Source organism: Saccharomyces kudriavzevii (genome assembly GCF_947243775.1).
Source record: "Saccharomyces kudriavzevii IFO 1802 strain IFO1802 genome assembly, chromosome: 6".
Taxonomy (NCBI): domain Eukaryota; kingdom Fungi; phylum Ascomycota; class Saccharomycetes; order Saccharomycetales; family Saccharomycetaceae; genus Saccharomyces; species Saccharomyces kudriavzevii.
This window is the reverse complement of record NC_079277.1, coordinates 25,401-51,173: the sequence shown is the minus strand read 5'-3', so window position 1 is coordinate 51,173 and position 25,773 is coordinate 25,401. Positions and strand designations below refer to the sequence as shown.

Sequence of the window (25,773 nt, the reverse complement as noted above, 5' to 3'; positions counted from 1 at the left end):
AATAGTTTATATTATTACTTTTGGAGTGATTCCCCTGCCCCTACTTATCCGTAGCTATTCCGCTACTGAAATTGGTAAAAGTTCCCGATTTCGTCGCGATGGCCGTCGTCATCAAATTGGAATTTTTATTCTTCGCATCAGGCTCTGGCTTAATGGCGGCCTTGTTTTCAGGAGTATTTGGTGGCAACTTGTTCAGACGGGGATAAATGTATGGAGGCTTGAAATCTCTGATATTGCAGTTCCCCAAGAAATTTGCGTTCGGTATCCTCTTTGTTGTTATTGTTTCATCTGTGTTTGTTATCTCATTGAAAGTTGTAGTGACACTTGTCTGGGCCAACACATCTTTCAAATATTGGTTCTCGAATTCATCCAATTGGAAGGGTTTCAAACCGATCGGTATACCTGCCTTGTACTGCCAGTATTTTTTCCATTTTTTTGTCCTAACTTTTCTGACGTTTTGTAGGCCAGTGTTAACAAAAACGGCGTCGTGTAAATGCTCTAATTCTTTAATTTCGTTCGGCGTCAGTTGTTTCAACCTTTCTAGCAACGTAGTTTTCTCATATAACGGCAATCCTCTATAATACTGCTGCTTACCTGGCTGGTCCGGGGACCTTAAAGGCAAGGACTCGAATTTCCAGCCGTTTATATTCAAAGAGGTGTTGTTTTTGAGTAAGCCCTTGTTCATAGGTTTTATCATTTCGTTCTCCTCAGATTTCTTATTTTTTGATGACGAGACGTTGATATCGAGAATGCTGCTTAACATTCGCTTGATGGGTTTATTACTAGGATTAACAGACGGAATATTATTCGGTAGCGAAGTTAGGGAGGAACCAACAGGAGATTGGCTTTCATACTGAGCTAATAGTTCTTCATGCTTCCCGATTGGTATATCCATTGCCTTCATTTGTATGGCTTGTTGAAATGAATTTTTACTGTGATAACGCGGCACTCTAAATTGGGCACTCAGTTCCAGTGTCCCACTAATGCTTTGTCCAGGAACAATCGCAGAAATATGCTCACCTTTAGCAAAGTTCTCGATATATGCCTCTCTAACCTCTGCTGAAGGTTGTTCTGTGACTACTGGGTACGGTGATTCAAATTTGGAGCTTGAAATTGTACCTGAGCTTGTAGCACTAGTGTCCGCGTAAGTCTGGTCAACACTCCTCTTCTTACTACCGCGGAAAGAAGGCCGTAAGAGTGATAATTTTAGGATTAGATCCGTTGTTAATCTGAAGACCCTTTGGTGTGAAGATAAATTTTGCTTTTTAGCCAAGGTTTCCCAGTAATCATCAACGATACGCTGGCCGCCTACGACTACAGAAGCACCAAACTCAACGAACGCGGACTTGGCGGTTATATACTTGAAAGGTCCAATCGACCCTTTGGAAACGACGCCACTTTCGATTAAAAAATTCGTTTGCTCCCCTGTAGTCTCCATTATCAAGAATTGATCATGCTGACCAATAAACTCGCTTTCGTCTTGTTTTGCATCATCCTGATACAGCACCTTGATAACGTCCTGCAAAAGCACCAAAAGTACGTTCCTATGAGTGGTAAACGTGAATGTATTAAACAAATAATGTCTGTCGCCGAATAGTTCACCGTTCAATCCTATTTTTTTCTCACCATATGCATCCATCTGTAGCATTTTATAAGAAGTATCCGTAGCATCTCTGGTCTTTGACTCATCCGTATACCTTGGCAATTCCAGTTTTCTGTAAGGGAATGCATCTAGTGGGGGTTGTACTAATTCCTCTTGATCCAAAATCTGTAGAATCTGTTTGAGCACAACTCGTTTATGCTCTTTGATGAGCAGTTTGGGTACAATGAATACAGCTCCAACTTCTTCGTGAGCAGCATTCCCAGCATCTTCACCAACCATATTTGCTGCTTTTCAAGCTATCTATTTTCGATATCTCTCCCTATTTTCTCACATTCATCGCTACACTTTTCATGTTTTCTTTTTTATTTTGAGGAAGGACCAGAAAATGAAAACAGATGATCCATAGGCATTAAGGGACAGCTGAAACTACAACTACACTCAGTGACAAGGACCGTTTCGCCAAGGCCTAAACCTGCGCTCCAAGGAGATGAACGGCCGTTCACGTTTGAAAGCCAAGTTTCGGGTGAATATGGGAAAGCATATCTCATTACATAATTCTCAAGGTCAATAGTATCCGCTAAGAAAAAACAGCTGCCAATAACCCCTCTACATGGTAGCATGCCTATGCTGACACTTCTATCTGAATGAGCGTTTCTTCAAAATACTCGAAGTTGCCCCGATGTGGGAAACAGGAAGGCCCTTTTGGACTAAGACTATTAGACGACATATTTATTTGGGATTAATGGTGTCCAAAGTTGGAGCATACTACGCAAGATCTATTTCACTTCACACACTCTCCACTTTAAGAAGGGATGTGGGTTGCGGGGAGTAGAGCGAAACCAATCTGCTATTTCATAAAACACCTTTAGCGTGTTAAAGCAAGAACTTTTTTCACAGCCTTTCCGGCCATTGGTTGCAAAAGCGACATCTTAGAGGAAAATTTTTATCAAAAGAAGCAGCGCAGCATCTTAAACAAATGCTCACGAAGACCTTGATGACTCTCAATTTCCAAATGAAATCTTATTTTGGACAGGTTAGCTCGAGAGTTTACTATATGGCTTCATAGTTATGATTCCAAATTAGAAAGAAAAATAGGTACTGAATAATTTTTCTACATGAAATTGTGCTGCTAGTTGTGCAAAGACTTCAACAAAAGGATACTGCTGCTTCTTTTTATAGAATCACCAAAAGTTTGTGGGAAAACGTAAAAGCATGTCGTCCTTATCCAGTTCATCTGCGTCATCTTCTGATCTGTCAAGGTCAAATTCGGTTAACAACTCAATGGTCTCCATGAACACAGAGGATCATGCAGGATTGTACTACCATAGGCAACATCCCGATCCAGTACCAGTCCATCAGGAAACTTCTGTGTTTCCTGAGGAGAAAACGGCTAAAGACCTCAAGTGCTTGGTTTCCAGAAAGCAAAAAAAGGCTACCAGGTGCAGTAAGCGTGTCAAAGTGGAAAATGTGCCCACTAGAAAGCGCATGGATTTTGAAGATGCAGATGAAACATTTAGACATCATCAATTGGGAGTATCCGCGATTTTAACTTCTAATGCGAGACCGTCTAGGCTAGCACATTCGATGCCACACCAAAGACAGCTGTATGTAGAGAACAATACTTCATCAAAGGATGTGGAACCAGAGAGAGACCATAATATATTGCCATCTACTATTTGTTCAAGCACCAAACACAAGTTGAGTGTATCTTCGTCGGTAAGTCCCGCTACAAAAGTTCGTAGACCCTCACAAGTCAATGCGATCCTTGAAATGCCACGTAATTCGGATATTATTACACCTTCCAAGCAGACCGGGCCCAGGAGGTTAACGTGCTCGACAACATCCACGCATTCATCAATTAATCCCGCAGCTCTGCTGACGCAAAGTGTATCCCGAAAGTCAGATGCAGAAGATGATGCACAGCAATTGAATGCAGTGCGTATGAACACTAGAACATCTTTGGATAGCGATGTGTCACAGGGGTCCCGAGATTCGCAGGAAACGGAAGAAGATGTCTGCTTCCCAATGGCTCCCCCGCTGCATACACGAGTTAATGGTATAGATTTTGATGAACTAGAAGAATATGCCCAGTTTGCAAATGCGGAAAAGAGTCAGTTTTTAGCAAACGTTCAAGGACCCAGCGAACAAAAATACAGCAACGTTCCTCAAGATATCGGATTTACTAGCTCCACTTCTACTTCCAGCTCTTCAGCGGCTTTGAAATATACACCCAGAATTTCGCAGAACCCTGAAAAGAGCGACGGCACTAATGAGACAGACATAATTGAGGAGGAGGAGGAGGAGGAGGGGCATGACGATGTTAGGCATGGTTTGTGTCCTGGCGTATCATTTGGTACAAATAAGATTGAGGGGGGAGATGATGGCAATATCCCAAACTGCGATCCGTCATGTTCCTCATATCAGAATACAGATTTCCAAATACCCAATAGATTTTCGTTTTTCCGTTCAGAATCCGATGAAACTGTACATGCTAGCGACATTCCTTCACTCGTCTCAGAGGGTCAGACATTTTATGAATTATTTATGGAAGGAGAACCAACGTGGTGGTTAGATTGCACTTGTCCAACCGATGACGAAATGCGTTGCATCGCAAAGGCGTTCGGTATCCATCCATTGACGGCAGAAGATATTAGAATGCAGGAGACTCGTGAAAAAGTGGAACTTTTCGAATCATATTACTTTGTTTGTTTTCATACTTTTGAAAATGATAAAGAATCAGAGGATTTCTTGGAGCCCATTAACGTTTACATTGTTGTTTGCAGGTCAGGTGTTTTAACGTTTCATTTTGGACCAATATCCCACTGTGCCAATGTAAGAAGACGTGTAAGACAATTACGTGATTACGTCAATGTTAATTCAGACTGGTTATGTTATGCCTTGATCGATGATATCACAGATAGCTTTGCTCCAGTTATCCAATCCATTGAATATGAAGCAGACTCCATTGAAGATTGCGTGTTCATGGCCCGGGATATGGACTTTGCTGCCATGTTACAAAGAATCGGTGAAAGTAGACGTAAGACAATGACTTTGATGAGACTTTTGAGCGGGAAGGCAGATGTTATAAAAATGTTCGCCAAAAGATGCCAGGATGAAACTCACGGTATTGGACCAGCGTTAACATCACAGATCAACATTGCCAACTTACAATCAAGACAAGATTGTGTTAATCGCACCGGCAATTATGGGCATGAAACTTTATTAAATCACTCCGCACCTGCAACATCACAACCAAGGGGGGGCATTGCTTTATATCTAGGCGATATTCAAGATCATTTACTGACAATGTGCCAAAATTTACTGGCGTACGAAAGAATTTTTTCTAGATCCTATACAAACTACTTAGCTCAATTGCAAGTGGAATCGTTCAACTCGAATAATAAAGTTACAGAAATGCTTGGTAAAGTCACTATGATAGGTACAATGTTAGTCCCATTGAACGTCATCACTGGCCTGTTCGGTATGAATGTCACAGTTCCAGGGAAGAACGCTAGCATTGCGTGGTGGTTTGGGATACTGGGCGTTCTAATTTTCTTGGCCATTTTAAGTTGGTTCTTGGCAAGTTATTGGATTAAAAATATAGATGCTCCAACGACACTTAACGAAGCTGCGGAGAGTGGTGCTAAATCTTTCATATCTAGTTTTTTGCCCAAAAGAAATAGAAGATTCAATGATCGTTCAAAAAGTGAAAATATAAGAGTCGGCCCTTCAAATAGGTCAGTTGCAAGTCTTCCTAGTAGGTACAGTCGTTATAAATAGCGGTGATGACCAGATTAAAAATGATAGACTCAAAGTCATCAGTAGTGTTCGGCTATGAAACCACTACGGAATTGGATACTAAGTTTCCGGGATCTGAAGATTTTCTGCCCTTAGAATTTTTCTATTATTAATGGTGCAGATACGTCTTATTACTTGTGTAACGATTCGTACCATATGCGGCTTTTACTGGATCCTTTGATCGTCTTTATAAACAAGGACTTTCTAAAATGAACATCTATAAAAAACATGAATATGTTCATCCGTGGCTGCGCATTTACTAGAGACGAAAAAATCAAGTCGTGCGACTTCATTTCACGACGTTGACCGAAAGCCATTGCATCAACAAAAATCTGTTAAATGGTGGACATTTGTAAACTCTTACAATCGTTTATACTAATTATGTTTAAGAATAGTATCAATTCACGTTGTCTTATAGGCTTGGGGCCACGATGTTACTGTAGCCTCCGAGTCCCTTCCTTTCTAGCGTTCTATATTTGAATAATGGTGAAGGACTGTTAGTTGGAGGTGCTTTTGAATATGTGCATAGGTATATACTGAGGCATAATTTCCCTTTTACTGACATTTATCCTCTAGAAATCGTCTGGAGTACATACTATAGAAGAAAATATGCAAGAAGACGATTCAGCAATTTTCTTGGATTGAAAGGACGATGTAATGCTTATCGTGAAGCTTTTCAGCATCACACTACCACTGTGACGGGTAGAGAGAACAGTACGCTCTTCGTTTTCTGCATCTCCTTGAAATGATAAATTTCATTTCATACCAACAAATTCCTAAAAATAACAGCAAGTGGGGGAGCAATTGCTAACGTGAAATTTGGAAACAGTCGACAAGAATAGCTTTCAAGTCACTTACATCTTTGGACACTACGGCAATGCCTCCCAAAGGTAGTTGGTAAACAACTAAAAATTGAACAGGCGCCTGTATTTAAAAAAAGTCTACATTGATAAACACTACCGCACCGAAAAAATGTCCCAAAATTTCTGTCTCTGATGTATGATACCCCTTACTGACTAGGAGTAGCAAGAGCAAAGGCGCTTTCATACATGCAGATCAGATTTCCGATTCATAAGTGGAAAAGTCTCAACTACCTCTTCAAGAGAAAAACAACGTATATATCGCTCACCCTCCCGACGCAAGTCATCGTACAACACTGCAAGAAATAAATACTTTCTTCAATTGATTTGGGCCTCCAATGATACAGATGAAAAACATCAAGTCTTTGCATTCACCATTAATCAATCTTCTGCGTTCTCATTATCTATGCGAAAATGAACAGTAAAGCTCTTCGCACAAAATCATCGTGCAAAATTCCGGTTTATCCTAAAACCCATGCATTCTTAGAAGAAAGCTTTTGCTCTTACTTTCTCGAAGCATGCAACTCATGATGAAAGCTTAGGTGCTGCACTTCTTTTAAATAGGTTAAACTTAAAGTAAAAAGTGTAAAACTCACTGCGGCAAGCAAGCAAAAAAAAAGAACAGTTTTGTCTTTAAACTTTGTGGTACCTGCTAGTTATCGGGTACGGATATTATGCTAAATGCAGTATGTCGCCACTAAAAGAAGGTCTTGAATGGTAAATATATGCTCTTTGTAGCTATACCCGTTTTCTTCGCGGTGCTAGAGTGAAGAATATGAAAATGCAGGAAAAGAAAGCAACAGTTTTCCATGATTTACCAGAAAGAACGAAAGCCTAAAATTCACAATCGTATGGATGGCAATTTAAGTTGCCATCTTTGCGTGTTTTTTCTCTTCTTAATTGGGAACTTAAGATCTCGTGAAGGATACCCTCAAGATTATATGATCGAGCACCAACCCAGTAGCTGACGAATAGGTGCGATCTGTTGAGTGAATCACGCTGGTTCCGAGTGCTCGGCAAAAATGCCTTAAGTCCCGTTTCCTCCAGGAAATATAATTCACTAAAAAACAAACTAGGATCTTGCTTTGTTTAGGCACACTTGATATCTCATCTAACTTAACACATGCGTTGTTTACAAATCTTTACGGCCCAAAAAAACAATTCAGAGATCGGTGACGTGCAACAGTGGCTAGTCTCCACGGAAATTGTTAGGAGCTTCTGTCAAAATTTTAAGTAATCGGATGCCCTGGGTGGATTTATTTTTCTCGGGGTTTTTCTTGGCCGTTTCTTTTTTCTTTTTTTCATGGCTGTGAAAACTCAGCAGCGAAGAAGTCCTAGAATATTTCACACAAGATATCAGGCAACCGTGCCTTTGCTTTTCCTGTTCCTTTACTGTCTTCTTTCGATAGACAGATGCAAAAGGCAGTAGAGTAATACTCGTTTACGATTGCAGAGGGCAAAAGCATCGACTCGATTTGGTTATTAAAATGTTTGAAGTATACTTGTTGAAATTTTCGCATCGGTGCATAGAACTTATATCCTATCCTGCCTCCGTTGCAGCGGACTTGGAGGTGCACCATAAATAAACAGTAGCTTTACTACAGGGTTCTTGTGTACTGCGAAGCTGGAGTTAGTATACGTGGGCTTCTTTTTGATTCAGGTTTTGGCTTGCCTGGGATAAGCAATGCCCACTAAATTATTAAAATCTTGGTGAAAAGGGCGTGCTTGAAAAGGTTATCGGACATGATAAAGCGAAGGATGACAGTAGGAGCTGACCATGCTGAAGGTTTTTTGGTCGTGTGAACGCAAGAACGGCGTCCTTCCCGAATGCACTTAGAAGCAGCTTTCTGCGCACAGAACAAAGGCCTTATAAAAGTTCTTCATATATAAAAGCGCCTTGATTTCTCAACAATCCAAAGAATGAGGTTATCCTAAACGTTACATTTAGAAGCTAAATGAACTCATCCACACACCTTCAATGTCCGTCCGTCGTTCTATATTTTCAGCGGTCTTGGCCTTATTGGCACTAGCGAATACAACTTCGGCCAATACAGAGGCCTGTTTGCCAACGAACGAAAGGGAAGATGGGATGAATATTAACTTTTACGAGTATATGTTAGGGGATACCTCCACATACACAGATCCTGCATATATGGGCTATGGATATGCCAATACAAAAAATTTAGGTTCTGTTAGCGGACAGACCGAGCTTTCTGTATATTATAGCTCCCCTTGTGACAGCATTCCAACCTGTTCTGAGAATTTGCAGCCCATGAAACGTGACGAACAGCCCTGTGCTGAGACTAGTGTTGCATTTACAAGACGTGACGATGATGACTGTGATCCAGATGCTGCCTATTGGAGTTCAGATCTTTTTGGCTTCTACACTACTCCAACAAACGTAACTGTGGAAATGACAGGTTACTTTTTACCGCCAGAGAATGGTTCTTACTCATTTTTCTTCGATTCCGTCGATGATTCCGCAATTCTGTCAGTTGGAGGTGAGGACGCATTTGAATGCTGCGAGCAACAACAATCTCCCAGCACATCTACGAGTTTCACAGTGAACGGCGTTAGTGGCGACACCTCATCTTCTTTGGAGGGGTCAGTCTACCTATATGCAGGCTACTATTACCCAATGAAGATTGTTTTTTCCAACGCTAATTCATCAGCTACACTTCCAGTTGGTATGACCTTGCCAAACGGTACCTTCGTTTTCGATGACTTCGAAGGATACGTTTATTCCTTTGATAACAACCCGGTTCAAGCTGACTGTACTATTGCAGATCCTGCAAGACATACGATTGCTGCTGTAGCAAGGACTAGGACCCTTCCATGGACTGGAACGTACACAACAACGGAGATGCAAACCTCTACCTACACTGGTCTGAACGGGTTAACCACAGAGGAGACAATTTTTGAAATTCAGACACCAAGTGTAGTCAACTCGTCCACTGCTACCAGCGGGTTTACTAGCAGTTCAGCGGGTCCTATCACAACAGGTACGATTATAACTACTGGAACCTCCACATTTGCTATTCCAACAAGCAGCGTCGCTGCATCTTCATCTCAAAGCGAGATCGTCAGTTCCGCATTTTCTTCTAACTTAACGACCAGCAGCGTCGCTACATCATCTACTACACCATCCAGTAGTGTTGCCACATCGTCCACTACACCATCCAGTAGTGCTGCTACATCATCCACTACACCATCCAGTAGTGCTGCATCTTCATCTCATATCGAGATCGTCAGTTCTTCCGCATTTTCTTCTAACTTAACGACCAGTAGTGTTGCCACATCATCCACTACACCATCCAGTAGTGCTGCTACGTCATCCACTGCACCATCCAGCACTGTTGCTGCAGCATCTGCTATACCATCCAGTAGCGTCGCTGCATCTTCACCTCAAAGCGAGATCATCAGTTCTTCCGCATATTCTTCTAATTTGACTACCAGCTCTACTACGATATCATCAGCCCAGAGTGAGATTACAATCTCTACAGTTTTGTCTGATTCAACCATTAGTTCTTCCGCATCATTCACTGGCCCAACTTTTAGTTTTGCAATGTCTTCATCTCTAAGTGAGATTAAAGATTCCTCCACACTATCTTCTCATTCAACAAGTAGTAATACTGCATTAACTAAAACCGAGGTCACTTATTCGTCGATACCTTATACCGTCCCCGATTCCAATCTTCCTACATCTCCTACCGAAACTGAGGTTACGAGCTCCTCCACTGCCACGGCATCATCTACTCAGCCTAGAGCCACAAGTTCTTTCATATCATCTACGCGCAGTATCACCCCTATGTACCCCAGTAATCAAACTCTGGTGACAAGCTCTTCTATCCCTACGACCTCTGGGTTTTATACATTGTCTGAGTCACGCGAATCGTCTGAGACTGGAGGTAATTCTATCTCGAATGATCCCAGATTATCTTCTTTAGATGCAAATGCCCATACCGCCACGACATCTAGTGATTCGATCGAAATTTCTTCCGCACCTTCTCAATCTGGAACCATTAGCTCTTCCACAACGCCTACTGACTTGACCACTGAAGTTTCTGAAACATCTAACGGTTTCACGAGAAGCACATCCACATCGGGCTCTTATTCAACCACTACTGCCTTCGCATCCTCAAGTAGCTTTTCAACGAGTGGCTCTAGCAACCCTCACGAATCGGCAGTATCTTCGAGCTCTTCTACCTCCAGCTTGACCACATTCGCTTCCTCCAAGGCCTCCGAATCATCATATACCATTCCATTGACCGATACAGCCACTGAGTTTTCGAATAATAAATCAGAATCCATCAGTTACCCCACAACCTATTTCAAAAGTCGTGAAACCACCGCTGTTTCAACCTCTGTTCCAAGCCTTTCTGAGCCTGCTTCTTTGTTGTCCTCTTCATCCTCTTCTATCTCTCGGTATGTCACATCCGGTATTAAGAGCGAAACTGCCAGCACCACTGCTGGAGCAAATACCTCTGTAGATGAAGCTTTTGTTTCACCTTCTGTGGTCCAAACAATCTCCAGTAACGAGGTTTCCTCTGAGCCATACCATGATCATACTACTACACCAAGTGTAACTTCCGTTCCTACAAAAAAAAGTGAAACTACTTTGGTCACCGTGACTTCCTGCGAATCTGGTATTTGTTCCGAAACTACTTCTCCTGCAGTCGTTTCCACAGCCACAACTACTGTTAGAGGCATTGCCACAGAATACGCCACATGGTGTCCAATTTCTACTTCAGAATCAAGAGAGCAAACAACAATAGTTACTGTTACTTCCTGTGAGTCTGAAATCTGTTCTGAGACGGTTTCTCCAGTCATAATCTCTACGGCCAGAACTACTGTTAACGGTATCACCTCGGAATACACTACATGGTGCCCTATTTCAACCGCGGAACCAAGTCAGCAAACAGTAGCGGTTACTGTAACCTCTTGTGAATCTGGTGTCTGTTCCGAAACTGCCTCTCCTGCCATCGTTTCCACAGCCACAACGACCATCAATGATGTTGTTAAGGTATATACCACTTGGTGCCCCATCACAGCAAATGAAGAAAGTGCCAAAATCAGTGCTGCTGCCGGAATTAGTGGTACTTCTACTATCTCGGAAGCCACTAACACGAAAACAGGAGCTCACGGAAACGAAGTATCTTCTGTTTCGGGATCCAACTACGCTGAAGTACAGGCATCTACTGCGGTCAATACCATAGCTGATAGCAATGATGTTTCCTCTGAATTGAAAACTGCTAGCACTGAGGGTTTAGGGGCGATTTACTTGAGCACAGTTTCCCAGGAACACCGTGGAACTTCCTCAAATGGCGCACTAGTATCTAGTACTGCCTCTCTAGAAATGTCAAGTTATGTTGATGAAGCGAATGGTCTACTCACCAATAGTGCCATAAGTGTCTTCATTGCTTCCGTATTGCTGGCAATAATTTGATAAGCATACGATTTCCTCTTGCCCAACGTTTAGCTCGAATAGAATATAGTCATTCTCCAATTTCATCTTTATTATTTAAATTCTATAAATTTTATGGGCCGTTTATATCAAGTCAGCTTATATCTGGTAAGTTCAACGTCGCCATCCTGTTCCAAAGTAGGCTAGGCTATTTCTGGGCTAAGTTCTCACCGTTTACAAATTTGCAAAGTTATATGCAGGGGGTAAGGCCACCTGACATACTTTAAAAAAAAAAAAGCTGCAGAAAAAAAAGCTGCATTACGACGTAAAAGCTTCCTCAAACATGCCCATAGTTAGTCATTTTGTATTCTTATGCCCTCTATATACATTTTTAATCTGACATAAACTCGGTGACGCCACAGGGGTTTTTCTATATTAAAGTTCTGAAGAAAATCCGAAGATTAAAGGTCGTTCTTCCGAACGGCATTAGAAATTCTTGGAGAAACAGGGTCCTATGGATAAAAGAGGTTGTTTTGTTCTGTCATGCCAAAATTGGGGCGCCTTCTACAGTTTGGTACTTGAAGCAGTTTTGATGGTATTGAACTGGTAAACGTCCAAGACTGCTAATGGAACACTGAGTTCGGACCGGAGATCCTAAGGTCGCTCATGAGAGTTGAAGACGTTGATAGACAATGCTAGTTTCTGCATGGAAACTCAAAGTTCCGCAAGAAAAAGCTAGTAAAACTTTTTAGTTCTTTGCGGTCGAACCCCTGGCATCACATTTAGCGTAATGTCCTGGCAATATTAGGTATACTAATGAAAAACGCTTCTTCTGTGCGTTATGAAGCATCCGCTGCCTAATTGCTGCAACCCTTTGTTTGTTGTTTGTGAAATAAACGACATATATGAGCTCTTTTCTGGGTTTAGGACTGTGAAAGCATCATGGAAGTTCTGGATATAAGTTCTTGTAAAGTTATTACTACCGAGGTGTGCTCATTTTCGAACAAATCCGTTTATTAGCTCATCAAACATTTACGTTTTTTCCTATATTTTCCTTTCTCATCACGTATTTGTACTTATAGCCAGGAGGATAATGTATCTCGTCGTAAAGCCCGCTTCTCTGATTTTAATAACATGTTCACTTTACTTTAATGGCAGCAACGATAAAAGAGGATCTGAAAGCACCGTCATCTTATGAAAAAAAGCAACCCTCAATCTTACACTTTTGTGGACGCAAATATTCAGTATACTCAAAATTACTCTATTCAAATATTTACGCAGCACAGTATCAGTAGCTTCTTCATATCTTCGGCCTCTCATCCGGTCAAATCAATACAATAATTTTTCAACCTCAAAGTTGGCTAATATTCAAAGGCTGAAATGGAGCGGTCGGCAAATTCCACTGAAAGAATTCGATAAAATATCCATGGAAAATTAAACATCATCTGTTATCGGCAAACGGTTTTAATTTTTAATTAAAGGAGCCAGAATACATCATACTCGTGGCTTTGCTTTCCTACGTCAGTTATTTAACGTCATCAAATTTGGCGCGACACTATTTTCGCTATGACGGAAAAAAAAAGCTACTGCATACTGCTTCTTATAATGCATACTACCTCTTATAATGCATACTAAGAAAATAGATTCACCTCAAGTAAAGATGTGATTACGTCTTGGCCGATAACTCAGGTTTTAATGTAGAAAGGTGAGTAGAAAGCTCTAACAAGAATTTGATATGAGGGTCGCTAAGAAGCACAGAACTGGAGGCTCTTTTCAAACCCATATGAAATCCGTCTCAGAGGTGTTTTGAAATCTGATGAAGGCTCAATTAGGAGCGTAATGGCTTCATTAATGCTGAAACTAAACCTTGTAGAAAGATTAACACACATGAGTGGAAGCCTACCGCCGCCTTGCCCAACATTCAAGAAAGTGTAAAAGTGTGAAATCATGTTCTGCAATTGCACTCGTGTTTTCGCAATGCATGTTTCTGGAATACATTTAAAAAAAAGCTGTTTCTCAAAACATCAAAGCTTAACTGCCGATAATCTCTGTTAAGGTGTAGCTCCAGTTTGAAAATAGACTATGAAAAAGAGCAGTGCTACGTGGCAAAAAAAAAGTAGATATTTATGCAAAATAATGAATAGACCGACGCCACTTAAGACTCCTCCTCACTCCCATCCTGTTGATAATTAGTAGTATTAATTAAGAATAAAAAGCAGAACTCTTTCTTATACTATATAAGAGAGGTATATAAAACACACGCCGATTGGACATGTTAAATATGTTCAATATAATAATAACCTAGGGAATCTACCATAAGTTCAATGTAACGACTCATATCATTTATATATAAATTCCAAGTTGATGTTCAATTAATGGATCTTTGATTTCAGTTAACCGAACTCTCTGAACAGCTCGTTTAGCATTCCTTCATCCTACCAAAGATACGACATCTGTGTAACATATACGAAGTACACTTTAGAATACAATCTGAGTACTTCAGATAGTAATGATGACTAGTTATGTGAATAATGATGAACCTACTTGTTCCAACACATCCTTCTCTCGGTCGAATTCTACCTTAGTTCTATGGACGGATGACTCGAGATCAGACATGTCATCGTTGAGGGGCGGAATATCTCTGATACAAATCGCTGTTACCAAAAAACCAAGTGCCCCCACCGCGACAGTAAAGTATGAACAGTTTTGAAATCCCGTACGAAATTTTTGGATTGCATTAGATTTTCCTTTCATCTCATTAATATTTCCGAGAACGGATGCCATAACTGAAAAAGTTATCTCAATACCAAGTTGACCAAACGTTTGTGCCACGCCAGATGCAATCCCCCTTGACTCATCAGGAGCTCCTCCCACTGCAATTTGAAGTGCATAAGGATAAAAAATAGCAACACCAAACCCTACCAAAGCCTGTGCACTGAAGAAAATCTTCCAAAATAGATCCTCCTTGACAAGATGCAGTTGAATCAAAATAATGGACCCTGCAAGAGCCAAGAAAAAGCCGATTGCAACTCCAACTCTAGGCCTTAACTTTGTAGACTCAAACGCACATAGGGCATTACCAATGACCATACATATTATCAGAGGCACTAGCTTGACACCAGCAAGTAGTGGACTATTCCTCTCCGCATATTGGGAGTACTGGTCAATGATGTAAAGACACGAAAACAGACAAGCGTTGTTTAAGGCGAAAGCCAAAACAATGGGTATAAAGTTCTTCATGAAAAGGACATCAATAGGAATCAGAAGTTGGACCTTCTCGAAGTATTTAGAGGTATCAATCCCACAATACTTGAAGCCCCGAACGATTTTTGTATATGTGCAATTCCACACAAAAAACCCAAAAAATAAAATTATTCCAATAACAAGCGTCACATAAGTCACGGGTCTGTTCCATGATTCGCCTCCTTCCGTCAAACCAACAACGATCAGTATACTCCCGGCTACAAATATAAGCGATCCAATGAAGTCAAGTGATTTGACGCTGGTAGAAGCTTGATCCTTCTGGGGTTTTTTATTCAGCTTTTCGACCCCATAGGTAAAGAAGAAGGCAATTATTGAAATAAGAGTCATCACTGCAAATGTCAGGTAAAAAATGCCCCTGTATCCTATCTTTGTGGTCGCGAATGCTCCTCCGATTATAAGTCCGAGACCTATGGTGGAGCTGAATCCACAAGAAACTATTGAGAAATATTTTTGGACCTTTTCTTTTGGAGCTAGAATAGGGATCAAGGCGTAAGCACAAGGCACGAGACCGGCCGCACATATGCCTTGTATGGCTCTGAAGACAGCAAATGCCGGGAAATTGGGCATAACTGCGCAAAGAAGTGACAAAACAGCGAAACACGAACAACTTATAGTGAACAGAACAGAATTTCCAATGATATCGCCAAGTCGACCCATACATGCAATAAATCCAGCAAAAGTGACGGCATAAGAAGTCAAAGACCACGAGGCAGTTGTGTAGGAGATGTTGTATGTTTTCGCAAGATCGTCTATCAGTGAGATCATACTCGCAACATTAAGCAGATCGAAAGTACACCCCAAAAAAATCAACCCAACATTAACATTCAACTGGTATCGAGATTTTTGACATTTATTTCTTATTTCTTCAAGCGCATTTGACAGCTTAGCAATTTTATCCCATGCCATTTTATCATAGGCTTGTTGAGCTGTGGAATCATCTGGATTTTTTAAAAAATTGTAGCTATATGATCCTTTCTTTTATAACACTTTGAAAGCCTCATCGATGGAAACTTTATTGCATATGTTCTTACTTCTTAATACCAAGTACCGAAAAATACTCGGACATTGAGAATTTGTGTGAATTTATTGCCTGATCCATCTTCGGACTCCATATTTGCCGCCTCGGACACCCGTAAATTGATTTCATTTTCCATGACACAGGAAGAGCAAAAGGTCCTTGCCAAAAAAAAAAAAAAAAAAAAAAAAAAATAGATTACCTAGTCATCCTGTCGTTTAAATAGAGTTCAGCCTTAGCTGATACGTTTTTTAGGCTTTTTTGGAACAGCATTAGAATATGAAAGTGAAAGAGTGCTGCTCTTGCGACACGCATTTGAGATACCTAAGTGGAAAAGGGAGTCTATACTAATACTCATCCTCGGCAGAGTTCCCACTGAAATAATAGTCATTTCACAAGGATTTTCAGTTTGTTGTCCCACTGTATAAAAATAAACAAATAAAAAAAAATCCCACTTTTATCACTCAAATTCTAAATGTCACAAGCTAATGTGGACTTTCAGGGTCTCTCTATCATTTCTTGTAAAACATGTCGACAAAGAAAAATCAAATGTGGCAGGCAGTTCCCAAAGTGTCAAAATTGCACAAAGAGGAGCTGCGAGTGTTCATATCCTCGAACTTTTCGAAAAACTAGCACAAAGCTAACGAGGAAGCGCAGGGATGCTAATGCAAGATTTTATGGCTTCAGCTCCGTCAATAGATCACTGTTCGAGGTTGGCATGCCCTTCAGCAATGTTGATTTTGAACTTGAAGGGGAAAATGCAACAAACCAAATCAAAAGATTTACCTCTTCTCTTGTGTTCAAAAAATATATCGGAAGCCCAGAAATGATGCTCGCAGCAATTCAGTCGGTACGTAGCAGCATTTCATGCTCTTTCTTCGATGAAACGATCGACCTTAGCTCGTTGGAGCAAAAAATTTTTTCTAAACAAAGCTCCGACTACCAAATGCTATTACTATGCTACGCTGTAATTATTGTTTCGGAGCGCTTTTACGATCCCGCCCCTGATGTTCGAGAGGTCGTAACCGAATTGGACCTTCTTCTCAATGATTGTCCGGACTGTCCGGAGAAAGTTTCATCATTAATTCTTCTTTCTGAATACTACCATTATAATTTTAAGATAGAAACTGCTTGGAAATGTATTTTTCTGGCCGCATCGATTGGGTATGCGCTTGGATTGCATACTACTTCATCTAAAGTATGGGCCATGTTGGTACTACAAGACGCACTTCTGTGTTCCGTTCTGGGGCGTCCTAGTTCAATAAGCTGTGTGAATTCAAAGTTGGTTAGCAACCTTTGCGACGGTTGGGGTGAAATTGCAGTCTTACTGAGAGAAGGTAATGACATGTTGCTTAATTTGAAGTGCGAGAATTGCGTGGAAAAAGCAATATCGTTAGATCTAAGATTTGATGATATCATCGAGAGAACAAAGAAAGACATGTTCTCCAGTGAAAGCGGCCGGAATCCAGTTTTCCTGCTGGTAGGATATTTGAAAATCTGTATTATGGCAGCAAGTCGGATAAAGCTTCTTTTTCCATTTTTCACGAAACACAGATCAATAAAAGCACAACTAGATGAAAATTGCAGCTCATTATCTGGCTGTCTTAGTGGGCTTTTTCAACTTTTGAATGCAAGCAACTTAACTGGTGATAAAAAGAAGTTCCTTTTGCGCCCCCATTTTTTCCCTGCATATTGTAGCGTATTTCAGGGATTTCTCTTGCAGTTTCTCTACATTTCAAATGAACTACTTAGAAACCTGGACGAAAGTACCAATGGGACTTATTCCGCCTTTCTTCCTAGGGATCTAGGGCGGGCTAGTTTATTTTTGCCCTCCTTGGACGTAACTGCTATCCTAATGGATGATTACGACCTTATAACAGGAAAGGTGAAGTTTTGTAGCTTCATGACGGATTTATTTGCTTCTTTCCGATCTTTACTGAATCAAAAGAAAACTGGTACTATCAAACGAAATCCTACCGACACATCAACCTCAGACCATCTTACAACGCCTGCTGCTCGCAGCACTATCCCCAGCGAGAAAAGTGATAGCTCGTCGCCACTATTAATCGGAGATATAGCTGATTGGATTACATCCTGCTTTTCTGACGGTATCACGCATTTTTATCCCTCAGAACAATCACTCTAGTAGTCAGCGAATCACAATATAATATTCACCTATCTTGGAAAGCAAAAAAAGAACTTCGGCTGTACTTGCAGATGTATTCAATATTAGTACAATCCATGCATAGGGTATACTAAACCTTGGTTTTCTCGTTTCCGTAGATTTCGTATTGTATATACGGGAATACATATGGTGTGTTTGTATGCGACTTAATTTTTGAATTAAAATTTCATGATTCCTCATTATGGAACCAGCTGATATGGTATTATCGGTGAGAAACTCAGAGAAGTAGTGAGAATTTCAATGCCAGAGGGCAATTGTAAAGTTGACTCATTTTTTTCTGTTTTAGCAATAATTTGGAATTCAGTCTGCTGACACCGCGTGTACGGAATATAAAGGATAATTCACACCAGCTACATTTCACCTCTAGAAACGTCCTTGAAAACGCTAAATTTGATCTTGCTTACGAAAATGTGTACACTTGCCTAGGATGCTGACCAATATTTGACGAAGTTTTCAATGCCACACGAGAAAGGATGACTGCCTTACCGATGCTTTAGAGCGCGGATCCTGTTTGAGGCATGAGTATGAATCAACTCGGAATATACTTGTTCTGTATTGCGGGTCATGATCGAAGGCACAGTTATTGCAACGCGAGCTCACGTTATTGTCCAAACGTATTGAGAGGCTATTTTGCTTGGTAATCTCCTCACATTTTCATATAGAATCGTTGTAATTTTAAGGGGAACGCACTATTGCGATTACCTCTCCAGTCATTTGCGGTCCTGGAAGAAAGGCATGTCGTAAAGCTTTTCGGCCGGAAATTAAAGGTGTAGAAGATCCAGGTGGCCATTTCAATGCTGAAAGAATACCAATTGCAACACATGGTGCAGTGATAGCATTCTTGGAAAATAGTTTGTAGGTGAAAGAGTCCGTCTATTTGCACCAGTTATTTCATCTCGGTAAGCCTATCCTTCAGATACTCTGGTGAGGAACCCTTGAAAGTGTTATCTTTACGTTGGACATGTGCCCGGCTTTGATGGAATTGACATAATTTCTCGATACAGCGGTACGAGCATAGTCGTTGCCGCCATGTTGAAACTATTGGTTACGCCTTAGGTTACACTACTCTTACGAAAAGACCTGGCAGAAAGAGGGAGTTGGCTTAAAGTGATTTATTTACACCAAACAAAGGCATGCGCAGTATATAACAACATGCATGGAGAAAGGCTGGTGCTTGTATGGAGCTCATAATAATATCATGGCTTCCTTGATGAAGTTACCATCCCCTCTGATATTTTTCCACTCAAATGTGCTGGACATTGGGGATACTGAACTAATATTATATCGATAGAACTTTTTGCTACTTTCATCGAATAAGAATTGGTGTGTTGAGAAACCTGCACGACGATAATTATTGGTGTTTGGTCGCCAGATGATTTGAAAAAGATGTTGAGATGATTCCAAAAATTCAAGCCAGAGATTTTGATGAAACTAGCCAGGGGTAGAAAAACAAAGGTCTTTCACTGCTGGAATTCTATCCTGCACAAAATATCAAAAAATAAAACATCTTGGGTATGAAATAACCCCAACGGCTATGAAGTGAGAGCCGTTCAATTTTCAGTCTCCTGCAACTTAGCCCCTCTACAAATAAGCCTTTTTCTTAATTCTGGGTGAAGTTGCTGACTGATTTTACAAAATATCGTCGTTTTTCAAGAAGAGACCTAATCTAAAGTATACAAGGATCATAATTCTTGCGGCAGCACAGCCACAAGGATGGTGTACTCGAGCGGTTCGCAGCTGGCGAGAAGATTTGATTTTTTGTATCTTGATGTGAAAAAGGCAATATGTTTCGCGTTCTAGTGCCTACGTAGAATCGCATACGAGCAAACAAAGATATCCGCTTAAATACCTGTTTCTAAAGCGTTGCCTTCGCGCATCTGATTTTCAGAGAGTGCTCGAAATTCATAAACTTTATTCCTTCCAAAATGTTGTCAATACAGAGTCATGCCTTAGATGGGGCGTCAAAATGTTTAGTCTGATGACCGCTGACCCCAGAAATTTCTGCCCATTTCCTAAAGCGTTACACAAAACGGAAGAACTGATGAACGGACAATTATAATCACGTTGCTACTAGTGAAAAAGGCAAAATCACGTTTTTCATGACAGTTATACAGAATGCCTCATCGTGAACAAGCATGACGTATTTTACAGGTGCATTAATTTGACAATGGCTCAACGAGTTTCTGTACTGCAAGAAGTTTTGACAGTATACATCACTTTAATAAAGTTTTAGTCATGACTAAGACGCAGCCGTGCGCGCGTGGCATTAAAAATAAAAATACATGAAAAGCAGGTGCATAGTGTATATCCTCAGCTACGCCTTTCTTTAGCAGCTGTAACTGAAAAAGCTAAAATAAGCAATTATCCGGATTTTCCAAATTCGGATTTGACTAATTCTTTAGATGCTCGAGATTTTCGTTGTTTGTATTTAATGGAACGTAATGACATTGGCTATAGAATACCCCAAAAGAGATTATTTCGGCTTCAATTACTAGTTTTGTTCAAGACTTCTGTGAAGTTATCCAAGATCACTGATGTCCGGCGTAGTATCTATAACAGACAGCATAAGCGGAAAACTTAATGTTCAGGAAAAATATCATGAGGAAGCGAAGAGTGACGCTGCTGAAAAGAACTTAGTATCTATCGATGGGAGTCTGAAGCAAATCACATCTGCAACATCATGCTATGATGGAGAAAAAATCATCAAAACAAGAGGCGTTACCAGAATTGAAGTTGTCAGAGAGAAAATGAGTACAAGGGTCAGATGGATCCTCGGTCTTTCAATTTTTCTAACATCAGCGGTGGCCGCTTTGGATGCCACAACTACGTATAACTACCAGCCATACGCCACCTCTTCATTTAACAGACATTCGATGCTGTCGACACTAACAATTGCCAATTCTGTCATAGGAGCCGTTTGTAAACCTTTCATTGCCAAAATTTCAGATTTAAGTTCCAGGCCTGTCACTTACTTCGTGGTCCTGTTACTATACGTCATAGGTTTCGTTATCACCGCCTGCTCTCCCACTATTGCTGCCTATGTGGTCGGTTCTGTTTTTATCGCCATTGGCCAGTCAGGTATCAGTTTGATGAACATGGTTATTATTGCTGACACTACCACATTAAAATGGAGATCTTTTTTCACCTCTCTTTTGTCCGTTCCTTACTTGGTTACCACTTGGATTTCTGGGTACATTGTTGAGGATATCATCAACAGTAACTGGAGATGGGGGTACGGTATGTTTGCTATCATTACACCTGTTGCTTTAACACCAGCAATACTTGTTATGGCATATTTGGAGCACCAGGCCAATAAAACCGGAGAGATCCCCGTCGGTTCCGACCCACTTTCTAAGAAGAGGATAGAAGTTACCGAATCTCACGTCAGTGGATTCAGAGAATACTGGGAGCTCGTCAAGGTGTCTCTGATAGAGATAGATGCATTTGGTTTGATTCTACTTGGCTTTGCCTTTTCTTTAATTTTGCTTCCATGTTCTTTATATTCCTATGCTGAAGGCGGCTGGAATAACCCAAGCATGATTGCTATGGAAGTTGTCGGGGGTATTTTCCTCATATCGTACGTTGTCTTCGAAGTTTTCTTCGCACCCTTCCCACTGCTGCCAAAGAGAGTCTTAATGAACAGAACCTTTATTTGCTGTGTCATCATTGACTTCATTTACCAGATGGCTGGCTATTTTTCCCTTTTATTTTTTACGTCATATACGTTTGTGGTCTTGAATTTGTCTTACAGAAACTGGGTCTACCTTTCAAATACTACCACAATGGGTTTATGTTTCTTTGGGGTTGTATGGGGAGCTCTATTTAGAGGTTTCCACCGTTATAAGATATTCCAAGTTGTTGGTATTGCAATCAAATTAATCGGTATGGGTCTTTACGTTACGTGCTCCAAAAAAGAAGGTAGCCCAGGTATTGGCCTTGTTGTTGCCGCTTTGGTTGTCACTAACTTTGGTGATGCTGCTAATGTTATGGGTACTCAGGTTGCCGCGCAGGCTGCCGTTCCTCATCAAGATATGGCCGCCACTATTTCCGTTTTATCTCTTTACAGTTCGATAGGTGCAGCTGTCGGTACGGCCATTACCTCTGCTATCTGGACCGATAGGTTACCTGGTGCCTTATCCAAATATGTCCCAGACAGGGAGAAAGCAGCCGCATTTTTCGAATCCCTAACTACTGTGTGGGAAGAGCCATGGGGCTCGGCAAACAGGGAAGGTGCTATTGATGCCTACCAAGAAGTAAATTATACGTTATTCTGTATGGGTCTTGGCGTCAGTGCCATCATGTTCATTGTCGCGCTATTTCAAACCAATTATTATCTGGGTGATCAACAAAACTGTGTGGAAGGTGAGCAAAGGGAGGACTATCACCACAATGCTGATGGTTCTAAAAAGACGTTGCTAAACAGGGCTTTTGATTTCTGGAAGTAATCACGTTACTACACCCTTTGTATATAACGTCGTTTAAAGAATATTTTATTAAATAGGAGCTCACAACATATTACTTTAGACATTAAAACTGAATCAATGATTGATCATGAACTATACAGGAAAGCTAATGTAACATATTAATATATCGGAAGTTAAGAAGCCTTCCGCCGTTGCATTCCACAAAAGTTGCAAATGCAAAATTATGAAATATCGCATACAAGTACCAAATCGTTAATTTTACCTTCAATTTATCTATCCTCCAAAAGACTATATTTCATAAATCCATTTTGTTTTACTTGAAACATCATTTACTTTTAATGTATTTCATTTCTTATGTTATTAAATTATTCAAGTCAGTCATATATACTACAGTTTATGATCTACGTGGCATATATGCATCTCTATAAAGTGAAATTAGTAACTACGATTCTCACCGGTTTACAGCATCCTCTTATACCAAGGTTTCTCGTCGCGTTGTAGTTTCTCATTGTCATAATCAGCACCTCTTCTAGAAGAGGGAACCCAAGATTCAGACTTCCAGGGTAAGACGCCATCCATCCACATTTCATCAACTTCTTCTAAAGCAAGCCCCTTCGTCTCAGGAACAAACAAAAAGACGTAAAAATATGAAAATGCCAAGCAGCCCATGAAAACATAACCATAGTAGAAGTTGATTGCTGAAGTAATAAATGGCGTGAAAAAGCCAATCAAGAACCCCCACAACAAGTTGGCGGATGTCGCAACAGACATACACTTGGATCTAACTCTCAATGGAAATGTTTCAGAAATAATAACATAACACACCGGACCCCAGGTACAGGAAAAGCAGAAAATATAGAAACAGGTGAACACAATCATACAATTACCAGCACCTTTGGACGATGGCTGACTCTTACCATTAGGATACAATCTTGTAACACCGACGGAAGCATAAATAACCATGCATGCAGTCATGGCAGCAGCTCCCAGCAAAAGACATCTGCGACGTCCCAACTTGTCAACAGAATAAAGTGAAAAGAAGCAAGAAGCAAAATTCACAATACCCAGAACAATAGAAGTCTCAAAAGAGTCATTCATACCGACAGATTTGAAAATAGTGGTACCGTAGTAAAAGAAATAGTTGTCACCGGTAAGTTGTTGCAAAGAGTTGATAATGACAGTCATAGTCAAACGTTGGAAAACTTTTGTCTTTCTCGAAAATAGTTCCTTCCAAGAAGCTGTCCCCATTGCTTCTTCGGCCTCCACCCCGGCGATAAGGAGGTCAATTTCTGCAATTACAACTGAATCAGCGATAGCGAGCTTGTTTGATTTAGCAAAAGAAGCTTTGGCTTTCTCGACTCTTCCAACTTGTACTAAGAACCGAGGTGATTCCGGAACAAACATCATACCACCTATCATTATAATGGCCCAGGCAAAACATAAACCGAGAGGAACACGCCATTGAATAGAATTTGAGTAACTCTTGGTACCATAATTGGTACAATAACCCAAGAAAATGGCAAAAGTGACCATCAGTTGCCAGCAAGCAAGCAGCGTACCTCGAATTTGCTTCGGCGCAGTTTCTGATATAAGCATTGGAGCAAGGACACTAATAGAACCAGCACCAATACCAGCGACAATTCTTCCAATGAAATACTGATACCATTTATCAACAGAAGCAATCTGGATCACAATACCAACCATATAAACGACAATAACTATGATCAGTCCCACACAACGGCCGTAGATATCACCCAATTTAGACAGAAAGAGACAGCCAATAGCACTTCCGACGTTAAAGATGGACACAATCAGCCCGGTTCTCACATTTGATAGGTAGTAAGCGTTTCTAGAATGGCTATAATTACCAAATCTTCTCAAGAAATCAGTCTGATTGACAAACCCGGAAATTGTGCCTGTATCCCAACCCGATATGAAGCCGCCAAAGGCAACACATAAACACATAATAGAAACAGTAAGATAGGTCGAAGCTGGCTTCTCTGGAATCACAATCTCCAGAGCTTCTCCATTATCCTCAAAGTATGCCTTGTTTTCCTCCACAGTGGGTGTCGGCAGCTGAGAAGAGTTTCTCGTTGACGGATTTTTATCATCCACCGCCTCCGCCACAGCGGAATTGTTTGCTAATTCAGTTTCAACAGCAGTCATACTTTGGTGTTATAGTATTCATGTCATGGCCAAAAAACATAAATGGGACTAAAAAATAAATTCTCAAGGAAGGAAAAAAGCACCTTGTAAATATACCTCGTAAAGATTCATCCTTTCCTCTGTTCTTAGTATCCGTATTTGAAAAATGTGAATGCTTTTGCTTTCTGCGTTATTTCATTGATCATATTACGTTGTAGTATTTGCAGCATAATTTCGTAAAAATGAAGAGTGCCTGGAAGACAATAACAGCTCTCGGAAATATTTTCGGGAAAATGCACCAGCGAGCTGGGTAACGCGGGGATCTATTAATTCCTTCGAGAGTTCACCGCCTCATATGTGCCTATAGTCAGGCAACCTACCGCATTTTCTGTGGAGTTCTCTATTTTCACAGAACGCCTTTTGCCTGCATCTCCGCGGAAGCCAAGGAAAAGGGGTTGAATTTATGCGGGGTTCTGAGGTCATAAAATTTCCACGGATAAACCTTGGCCCTGGAAGTTAATCCGTAGCTTGTTTTTCCAGCAGGATAAAGTACGGGGAAATAAGCTTTCTTGTTCTTTTTCAGCAACAAAGTTTTCGGGGAAATACGGAGAAGGATACGGAGAAATAGCTCACGGCTGTCTTTGCTTAGTGGTTATGACGGTCCTCATTGAGCAAATGTTACCCATCAGTTCTTCCTGAGATGACAATATGCACACCTCGGAGAATAGTTTAGAATAGGTTGCTTGTTGACCCATGAATACTTCGATCAAATAATATATAAACAATAGGTTTTCACGCCTTCTTTAGCTTGTGTGACCTTGTTGTCTCTTGCAAGAGAAATGACAGCAAAAGTAAGGACAAAAAGAGAAAATCATGGCAATTATTCATAATCCAACATGGTGGAAGGAGGCCAACGTCTACCAAATCTATTCTGCTAGTTTCAAGGACTCCAACAACGACGGTTGGGGCGACTTGGCCGAGATCACTTCCAAGCTTGACTACGTCAAAAACTTAGGCGTTGACGCGATATGGGTATGCCCATTTTATGATTCTCCTCAAGAAGATATGGGCTATG

General features: G+C 40.8%; 7 protein-coding genes across 7 annotated transcripts; 4 read left to right on the top strand and 3 right to left on the bottom strand.

Annotated features, from left to right (window-relative positions):
* Positions 1 to 40: 40 nt before the first annotated feature.
* Positions 41 to 1,882, bottom strand: SWP82 (Swp82p; the record flags this gene model as incomplete). Its single annotated transcript, XM_056227627.1, has 1 exon — positions 41 to 1,882. One exon carries the CDS (start codon positions 1,880 to 1,882, stop codon positions 41 to 43), a length of 1,842 nt encoding a protein of 613 aa, XP_056087429.1.
* Positions 1,883 to 2,815: 933 nt separating this feature from the next.
* Positions 2,816 to 5,383, top strand: ALR2 (putative Mg(2+) transporter ALR2; the record flags this gene model as incomplete). Its single annotated transcript, XM_056227625.1, has 1 exon — positions 2,816 to 5,383. The coding sequence occupies one exon, from the start codon at positions 2,816 to 2,818 to the stop codon at positions 5,381 to 5,383; it is 2,568 nt and encodes an 855-aa protein (XP_056087428.1).
* Positions 5,384 to 8,239: 2,856 nt separating this feature from the next.
* On the top strand, positions 8,240 to 11,707 carry SKDI06G0150 (uncharacterized protein; the record flags this gene model as incomplete). Its single annotated transcript, XM_056227624.1, has 1 exon — positions 8,240 to 11,707. One exon carries the CDS (start codon positions 8,240 to 8,242, stop codon positions 11,705 to 11,707), a length of 3,468 nt encoding a protein of 1,155 aa, XP_056087427.1.
* Positions 11,708 to 14,185: 2,478 nt separating this feature from the next.
* SKDI06G0140 (uncharacterized protein) lies at positions 14,186 to 15,835 on the bottom strand (the record flags this gene model as incomplete). The annotated part of the gene is made up of 1 exon (XM_056227623.1): positions 14,186 to 15,835. One exon carries the CDS (start codon positions 15,833 to 15,835, stop codon positions 14,186 to 14,188), a length of 1,650 nt encoding a protein of 549 aa, XP_056087426.1.
* Positions 15,836 to 16,662: 827 nt separating this feature from the next.
* SKDI06G0130 (fungal specific transcription factor domain-containing protein) lies at positions 16,663 to 18,090 on the top strand (the record flags this gene model as incomplete). The annotated part of the gene is made up of 1 exon (XM_056227622.1): positions 16,663 to 18,090. One exon carries the CDS (start codon positions 16,663 to 16,665, stop codon positions 18,088 to 18,090), a length of 1,428 nt encoding a protein of 475 aa, XP_056087425.1.
* Positions 18,091 to 20,663: 2,573 nt separating this feature from the next.
* On the top strand, positions 20,664 to 22,574 carry SKDI06G0120 (uncharacterized protein; the record flags this gene model as incomplete). The annotated part of the gene is made up of 1 exon (XM_056227621.1): positions 20,664 to 22,574. One exon carries the CDS (start codon positions 20,664 to 20,666, stop codon positions 22,572 to 22,574), a length of 1,911 nt encoding a protein of 636 aa, XP_056087424.1.
* A 438-nt stretch (positions 22,575 to 23,012) lies between these two features.
* Positions 23,013 to 24,719, bottom strand: SKDI06G0110 (sugar porter family MFS transporter; the record flags this gene model as incomplete). Its single annotated transcript, XM_056227620.1, has 1 exon — positions 23,013 to 24,719. The coding sequence occupies one exon, from the start codon at positions 24,717 to 24,719 to the stop codon at positions 23,013 to 23,015; it is 1,707 nt and encodes a 568-aa protein (XP_056087423.1).
* Between the last annotated feature and the right edge of the window lie 1,054 nt (positions 24,720 to 25,773).